The sequence below is a fragment of the Strongylocentrotus purpuratus genome, unplaced genomic scaffold (assembly GCF_000002235.5).
Source record: "Strongylocentrotus purpuratus isolate Spur 01 unplaced genomic scaffold, Spur_5.0 spur5_scaffold_16, whole genome shotgun sequence".
In the NCBI taxonomy this organism is placed as follows: Eukaryota; Metazoa; Echinodermata; class Echinoidea; order Camarodonta; family Strongylocentrotidae; genus Strongylocentrotus; species Strongylocentrotus purpuratus.
Genome location: NW_022145601.1, coordinates 14,808,803 through 14,817,629, shown reverse-complemented (window position 1 = coordinate 14,817,629; position 8,827 = coordinate 14,808,803). Strand labels below are relative to the sequence as shown.

The following is an 8,827-nucleotide window of genomic DNA, read 5'->3' as shown; positions in this document are numbered from 1 at the left end:
GAAGTAAGAGCTTTTTGAAATGACTAGTCACTAGAGGGCGGTATTCAATTTGATGACATCATCTGTGGACAACTCTCCATGCCTTTTGTACATCAAATTTCATGTTTTCCCTTCTTTCTTGTGATTGGGATAATGTACTCCCCGAAAGCAAGTTATAGAATGCAAAATGATATTCTACTTCACATGGTATGAAGTCGGATCAAGAACACAAATAAATACGAAGAAAACAAAAAAATTGTGAAATTTTATGTACAAAAGGCATGGAGAGTTGTTCACAGATGATGTCATCAAATTGAATACCGCCCTCTAGTGACTAGTCATTTCAAAAAGCTCTTACTTCCTTATTCCTTGCCCGATTTTGTTCAAATTTTCACTGATTTTATTCAAATCTTTTAAACTTTACAATAAAAGTAACTTAGTATGAAGGTTTTGGTTTCCTTTAACTAGACATCTTACGCATATAGCATGGTAAGTGGTCTAGCTATTAGTATTAGTCTTGCGGGAGCTATAGTTGGAATTGATGATGATTAGCCGAGTGATTAGCTGCGACTGCATCACCACTTATCCATCTTCAACTGCAAGGCCAAGTTATCATGAGATGCGCGGGATGACCTTTATTATCCGACTAATTGCTTTCATTCACAGGAAATTAAAGACAGCGTCATGTACTTAAAAATCCGAGCCTAATTGAACTACAGGATTATCAGGAAGGAAACATTTCTCTGATTTTGTAAGAGAAAAAAGGAAAACAATTATAGAGTAGAGTATATCAGCTAGGTGATGTTGTTATTTCATTCTGTTTAAGAACTGGTTAGGGACAAGGGCCAAATAATCTTGCTATTGGGGTTACAATGAAACTGATGTTATATCCCCATCCCTGTGCATCCAATATAGTCTTCTTCTTATTTCTTCGTCATGCTAAATGAAAAATGAAAGTTAGAATAATAGACATATTAACAAATAAATATAAGAATCATATTCTAAACTCCTTCTACATACAAAAATATGGCTAGTCCGGCTGGTCAGAGTAGCACCATTAACTGTCGTATAATTGATTCCTTAATTGTATTTTGACAATTTATTATAGTAAAGTGTGAATTTGTGATCACTCAGGGCTAAACTAGGTAGAACATGAAAATATGATGATGAAATGATGCTGCTGCTAGTACTGATAATAACAATGATACTGGTAATAAATTAAAGCTTGTTGATGTCGATCGGCGACTGCGCAACGAAAGATCAACAGCACCATCTCGTGTTAGAAATTGGTACAGTGCATTGAGAAAAGTGTGGAAATCCATCCATAACAAGAAAAACAAATCACTAAATTGCGACTTAAATCATGGCTTCATTTATTCCTGGTCAGGAAGAGCAGGAAGAAGATGCATCGGAACTTAAATTTCCAAAAGGTGAGATAATTTTAATCATATCAGTGTTTTGAGATGATGTATTTAGTAGAGAGTGATTAGATAGTTTTGACTGTATGTGCCCGACATATTCATTTCTGTGTAGTGCAATCATGGCAATGGGTCAACCTTTATATAATTCTAAGGATTTCCTTTCAGTTCAGGTTGCAGCCTATTCAGTTGATTTGTATGTCCTTGTATGTATGTCTTTGTCCAATATGTTTTTAATGTGTATGTTATGTAATTATGGATTGTTATTTATGTGTAATGACTTTGTTTAAATGAATGAAATAAAATTGCAATTATGAATGCAATAAACATCAGTTGTACATGTATGTAGTACTGGTATAAAGCGGGAAGGGAGAATCAACCCATAAATTTGTATAGCGCATTAGCGCCAGTATTCGTTCACAAATTATTAATTTTGTAAATTAAACCACAAAAATAGCAAAATATATAGACTATGAATCGGCACATTCTTGCATGCACAGTAAGAGACTAAAGTACAAATCATATTTGACCTCCCCATCAGAAAAGTGTCCCTCGAAACATGAAGAAATAACCAAACCAGAGGAAAAGCCAAAGCCCAAACCTCAGACAAAGTGCCAAAGTCGAACATACCAAAAGTGGCAAAATTAAAAGAAAAGGAAAACTAGAAAAGCGAAGCGGGTAAATTCTACAGTTTCTCCTTAGCCCAGATCAGTCAAAACTTCCAGAACATCCTAAAAATGCTCTAAATATGACTAAAATAGAATTAAAAAAAATAATTGAAAATACCTTCTTGATGCAGAATAACTAGTCCAAACCCCAAGGTCAACAAATTTGAAGCTCATTTGGTCGAATTTTAGTTGTTTTTCTGGACAATGTAGGGTAGCGCGTCCAGTATTCGGTCAGACAGCCGTTTCAACAGCTGTAACAATTTAAAAAATAATTTATGAGCCACGAAACTTGCACAAATCAGGCAGCTAAACAACTTTTCTTAACTCTCAAAATTAAATATAGGGCCCCGGAAAGATCTCCAACTTAGCTCGAAATTGGTCAGTGTCGCACAACTTTCTGCACTTTCTTCCACGTTCTGTTAGCACTTACATGTAGCACATGCACTAACATGCATAGCCATATGTAGAAGTCTATTGCGAAACAACTACGTGTGCTGTCGCAATAAATTTAGTATATGTGTGAAGAGGAGCTCTTCCGTGTTCGCTCCATCGCAGCGAATTTGCAAATGACGCAGTTGTCGATGTGCAAGAGGTATTTATACGATACCCTTGCCATACGGTAGCACTCGTCCAGTATTTGGTCAACGCATTAACATTCAGTTCTTTGTCGCGCGATTGTGTGAAAATAGTGTGCAAATACGCTTCGCTCCTTCGCACCGGAGATACCACGCACAAATCGCATGACCGAATTCTATTCGGCGCGACCAAATTCTGGGCAGAAAAATGCTCTGTCTTCTTTCAGAAATATTTTGCTTATCATCATTCTTTATTTTAAGTGACTATGAAATAAGGCTGTGCACAACAGTGTAATGAGGTACCCGAGTACACTCCCAGGCTCACAAGCGAATACTGGAATATTCGGACGCCATGTTTTTTTATAATTTTTTTGAATTTTTTTGAATTTTTTTGATTTTTGTTCTTTTTTTGCCACTACCATACCACTCGGCAGTTTCCCAGGTCCCTCGCCGAAAACGCATGCAATTTTAATTTGAGTTGCAGTTGAAGGCGCCGATTTATTAAGAATAATAACAGTAAACAATGCTGTTTTAAAAACCAAAGATGGCAGAATAATCCATTTTTCTCCAAGTCCAAACAGAAATCTGGACATTTGGTCCCAGTTTCTGAAAGGTGAGTTTGACAGTGCTTGAGTTGGGAAACATTTTTACCGACGGTACCATGCCAGCGGCTGCCGCTCTCCCTGGCACGGGTAAGCGTGGGCCTGGACATTTTTTTTTTTGCGGCCGAATATTCGGGTACGAAAAATCGTACCCGAGTAGTTCTCAACCGTGCGGGTACTCGTGCATTCGACTACCCGTCGCAGCCTTACTATAAAATCCTGTTAGAGATATAATTTTCTTTTCTTTTGATGGGTAGATTGCCAAATAAAAGAGGTAAGAATTCAAAATATTAGCAATTTCCCCTTAAGTGACCGAATACCGGGCGCTCTACCCTATACGTCGATCTTTATACCTCCGCTTCTCGGCCGCTGTACGTACACACGGTTAAAAAAAAGGATTGCATAGTCCTGAAAAAAAGTATTCCCAGTGCCATTAAATTACTTAATACTGAAACAACTTGCAATTGCATAACCGGTGTGTTGGCTTAGTCAGTGGAGCGTCCGTCTCACAACCGGGAGATCGTGGGTTTGAACCCCGGACGCGTCATACCAAAAGACGTTAAAAGACGGAAGTTGCTGCTACCTTGTTTGGCATCCAACAATAAAGGATAGAGCAACGTCGATCTGGCGCTGCTCAGGCTCAATTGGGCAAAAAGAATTTCCATTTTTGGTTTGATAAAATTTGGAGTGGACTAAAAGATTATTATTATTATTATTATTATTATTATCTCACTTTTCTGACCTTTCAGTGTTTGAGCAAGCAGAGACTCTCCTGATCTCTGAAGTACAGATGTTATTGCAGCATAGAAAGCAACAGAATGAAAGTCAGGAAGAAGAACAGGAGCTCAGTGAAGTTTTCATGAAGACACTCAACTACACAGGGAGATTCTCACGGTTTAAAAACAGAGAAACCATTGGTGATGTCAGAGGGTAAGATTTATCATGAATTTTGATACTCCTGCCTGTGTGTTGGTGGTAGAGCATGAACAGTTCCAGTTTTGTCAAGGAGGCCCCAGGGGGAGGGGGTGAGGTGTACGCGCCTGAAAGTAGACAATGTATAAAGACCACAATACTGCCTGGATTTTGATTTTTGATTTTGTGTGTGTGTGTGTGTGTATCGGGGGGGGGGGTGCAAACATCTCATTCTGGCAACTATTTAAGGACTATTTCATACACAAATATAAACTAGCTACAAGTAGCTTGTGTTTGTGGATCCTCCCTAAAAATAATGCCCTTTGTAATTTATAAATGACTGTGATTTCACTTTGTATGAAAGATCATTGACGTCTATACTCTGTAGGCCTTAGTCTCATGAATTCGTTTTGCATTTAGTTGCTATTTTAGATCAATATTGTTTAACTGAAATCATGTTTTCAAAGAAAAGTACTCAACAAGATTCATTTGCATACTTCAATTTGTTGATAATATTGATTTAGTGTTCAACTCTATCATTTCAAAATAATTTTGTAAATGAGCAGTGAGCATTGTAGACCACTTGACATTGATATATTTGATGTAAATGATGCTGTTCTCATGCTTTTGTATAAGATTGAGATCAAGGAGACATGTGAGCTTTTCTTTATTAATGTTTCAATGTAAAGGAAATGTATAACCTCCCTTGCAACATACTACAATATTTAAGAGTACATGAAATTTCAGAGTGTATACAAAACAGTTTTTTGGAATTCCTCATATTAGCTTCTTAATAGTAGCATCTACTTTTGTTCATCATATGTTGTCACAGTCAGATCACTCCCTACTTGACTTCTGTACTGTATTTCCTTTCTTTACATGTAGATTATTACAACAGCAGCAACCTAAGCTTCACAAGTTTGAGCTGGCCCTTCTTGCCAACCTGTGTCCAGAAACAGCAGAAGAGGCCAAAGCATTGATTCCAAGGTATCATGATAACATGTCTTATTTAAAGCCTGTCTGCACTTCTTATAACGCCCTCTTTATACCCAACAATGCCTAAGTGGTGACCATTGGTCACCCATGGTCCCCTTTTTCTTATGTTAATTGAGAGCTGATTTGATGAGATAACCACCTGTCAGTGACCAGCAGGGTGGTCTAATCACTCCTGGCCAAACTAGTGCAGACAGGCTTTAACACTACCAAACACTTGATGTTTGATTTGATGTTTATTTATTCCATATATGCATCAACATTTTACATAACTCCTATAGCTTTAGATGTATGATAATGACATGGTATGTAGTAGAAAGAGGTCGTCTTAAGCATAAGCTTAAAGTGATATCCTCTCGAAAATGAAAATAAGAATGAATACAATATGAAGCGATGCATACAAATTGGGTTAAAAAGGGAGAAAGATAGAAAGAGATCATAGAAAGACAAGGGACAAAGAGGAGCGGGGAGAGGGAGAAAATAACATACATGTTAGTATCGAGAGGAGTACATATTAAGTCAGGTTGTGCATGTATCAATAATCATCTTTTTATATGAATAATGAAACATGGACTTCTTTTAATTTCTTTAATTTTTGTTTACACCTATACCTTTTATTTTCTTGATGAATGAATACTTTACCCCAAATGTATCTTATTTCCCTTTTAGATGTGAAAGTTAAGCTCTACATTTTTTTAGGCCTCCTGATTTCAGTCATGTTCGTCATCTTGAATTTGAATTAATCAAATGTTTTATGTTATCACTGGTTGTAAATTCCTAATGCAATTTTAGAGCTATACAATAATATTTTTTTTCAATGACTATTTTTTATATTCTTGCAAGTTATCAATGCATTTTCTTGTTTGTTCCCCTTTTTGTTAACCAGTCTTGAAGGAAGGTTCGAGGACGATGAACTTACAGAAGTCTTGGAAAACATGCAAACAAAGAGGAGTTTCCAGTACTGATGCAGATTATGATGTCGTTTCTAGGTTCATACTTGAAGGGAGCTCTCTGGAAAGTTAAAATGAAAGCGCTCATCCTGTTTAAGAAAGTCTTGAGTTTCTAAAAAGATGTTTTTAGAAGGAGAATTACCCCCAGGACAATTATCATCTGGACAATTACATCCTGGGCAATAAAATTGGCAATTACCTCCAGTAAAATTAGACCCTGGAAGAAAGAAAAAAAATTGCCCAATTATTAATACCAGGACAACCCCCCCCCCCCCCTCCCTCCCCCAGGTGTGTCATGATTTACTAACTTGAACTCAACAGAGTCCGCAGCTTAAAGGGAAGTGTAAGTCCACCCTATTTTCAATAAAACTGTGATACAGTCTAAAAGGATGAATATGAATTTTTGAGCGGTTGCAAGTAGCAATTTTCTAGTATTGGAATGTGTCTCTTCATCTAATGTAATCAGAGCAGGGTTGGGGTGGGAAAGGAAAGGGATAATTTGAGTTGCCCTGTCCATTTTATTTCTATGTGCTGTTTAATACACTTGGTACACCCAGAGTGTATGAAGATACTGTGTTCTGTTATGATTAATGTTCCATGTACATAACAATTTGTTGATATTTATATGTTGTGCAGATTTCGGGCTAAGGCATGGGGGGGGGGGGGGGGAAGTCTGTAACCGTCTTAGTATCTGAAACACTCTTTTAAATGAATTGTGAATTTAAAATAAAAAGGAGACGTGATGGCTCAGTGGTAGAGCAGTGGTCTTGTAACCAGGTTCGAAACCATGTCAATGCGCTAGTGCCCTTTGGTAAGACATTAATCCTCATTTCCAAGTCTATGGTAGAGGACTTAGAGCCATCATTCCCCTGGTTGCTTATTTACAAGCATACACATGCTTTCTAATAGCAGTCAGGTAAAACAAACCATCAAACCAATAATAAGTTAGAGTAAATGATGATAAATCATATTACAAAAACTACTGATTTCAATCCCCATTAAAACACCCCCTTCCCCTCTGTGAACTAAATATACGTTGTTATTGTTTGTTTGTGCTCTGTATTAAATTTCCCATTTTTTTTTAGGTGTAATTATTAATGTTAAATGACTCTCAAACATAAGTGCTGATAAAATCTGAGCATGCAATGTACATTATTGTAGTTATCTAAACTTGTTGCTTTGTACATGTACTTTGTAATTCCTATCCCATGTCAAGTTCTTTATGGAGCGATTACTAGTCATATAGCTGTCTAAATCTTCAATATGACATGATCATACAATGTCACATGCACTCACCAAATGTTACTTGTTTTTATGATCATGAATGATAAAAAGGCGAGCTTTGTTCAATGTTTCTCTCTGAATATCCATTTGGAAGACATGAAAATAAAGTTATTTGTATATAGTCTTGTACATACTACATTCATTGTGATATTATTGTGCGATTATTTTCATTTATTACTTGATGATATTTCTATGTTTTCCAATTTACTGTCAAAGGAGAAGTGAACGAAAGCAAGAATAGGTAGAGAGCACAGACAGGAAGAGAGAGGAAGAGAGATGGAGAGGGTGTGAGAGAGAGGGAGAGAGAGAGACGGACAGACAGGGAACGAGAGAGAGAGAGAGAGAGAGAGAGAGAGAGAGGGAGAAAGATGGACAGATAGGGAGAGAGAGAGAGAGAGAAAGATAGACAGATGGGGAGAGAGAGAGAGAGAGAGAGAGAAAGATAGACAGATAGGGAGAGAGAGAGAGAGAGAGAGAGAGAAAGATGGATAGGGAGAGAGGAAAAGGGTAAAGATTAGAAGAGAGAGGTAAAGAGAGACAGATATGAATATTAATACGCTGTTACACGGAAAGCTTCTGTAAATTGTTAATAAATACTTGTTTCAATTCATTAATTTCTTGCTATTCAATCAAATTCGCCCCTAAGAATAGTTTTATATGTATATTATTCATAGTCTACATATAACTACTATGAATGTTAACTAAACTGCATAATAAAAAAACCCAAGAATAAATGAGAGATGGATAGGCAGAGAGAGAAAGAGGGGGGGGGGGGGGGGGGGGGGGTTGGAGCTTTGAAAGTGGGTAATAAGACAAAGGATAGGGAATAGATGATGGCTATTATAGCACTCCAGAAAAAAAGAAAGCTTTGCATATACACATGCAGGTAAATAGAGACAACAATATTTATCACGTATATTTGTATTCAGCTTCCATTTGCCAATTTTCGGTGCTCATCAGACATATTTTGGACATGCAGAATCTCTAGGAAGCAACACTGTTTTATATAACATTATTATACATATCTACATGTTCTTAATCTTCTTCAGTGCATAAGAAACATTTCACTATGATGATAATAGTGATAACGATGATAACAACGATTATTAGGTCTATTTTTGATGTCACTTTCATTGTAATTTATCATTATAATTAATTACATCATTTTTATCATTATTATCTTTCTTCTTCTTGTCATTAATTGCATACAATATAATTGTTTAAAATGTTATTATTTGTATTATTATTAATCTTCATCATCATTATTTAATTTCAAAGATGAGACATTTATAGAAAAATTATCAACAGATTCGGTCTGACACTCCTCCCCCCCCCCACCCCCCCCCCCCCCCCCCACCCGCAAATTCAACATAGTCTCACTCTCGGATGCAAGTATTATTTAGTGTAAAAATCTGCACTACACTAGCACTGCGGCTGAAGGTGTAG

General features: G+C 36.8%; 1 protein-coding gene across 1 annotated transcript; it reads left to right on the top strand.

Moving 5' to 3' along the window:
* Positions 1 to 1,253: 1,253 nt before the first annotated feature.
* LOC591189 (DNA-directed RNA polymerase II subunit RPB4) lies at positions 1,254 to 7,526 on the top strand. Its single transcript, XM_790766.5, has 4 exons — positions 1,254 to 1,409; positions 3,992 to 4,172; positions 5,040 to 5,141; positions 6,034 to 7,526. Exons 1-4 carry the CDS (start codon positions 1,343 to 1,345, stop codon positions 6,110 to 6,112), a joined length of 429 nt encoding a protein of 142 aa, XP_795859.1. The 5' UTR covers positions 1,254 to 1,342; the 3' UTR covers positions 6,113 to 7,526.
* Positions 7,527 to 8,827: the final 1,301 nt, after the last annotated feature.

What these genes read in the sequence shown, in the direction of transcription:
- LOC591189 (XM_790766.5), top strand. Translation starts at nt 1,343, where the DNA reads ATGGCTTCATTTATTCCTGGTCAGGAAGAGCAGGAAGAAGATGCATCG. An exon ending in ACCATTGGTGATGTCAGAGG is followed by an intron (nt 4,173 to 5,039) that starts GTAAGATTTATC and finishes CTTTACATGTAG; the next exon opens with ATTATTACAACAGCAGCAAC. An exon ending in GCCAAAGCATTGATTCCAAG is followed by an intron (nt 5,142 to 6,033) that starts GTATCATGATAA and finishes TTTGTTAACCAG; the next exon opens with TCTTGAAGGAAGGTTCGAGG.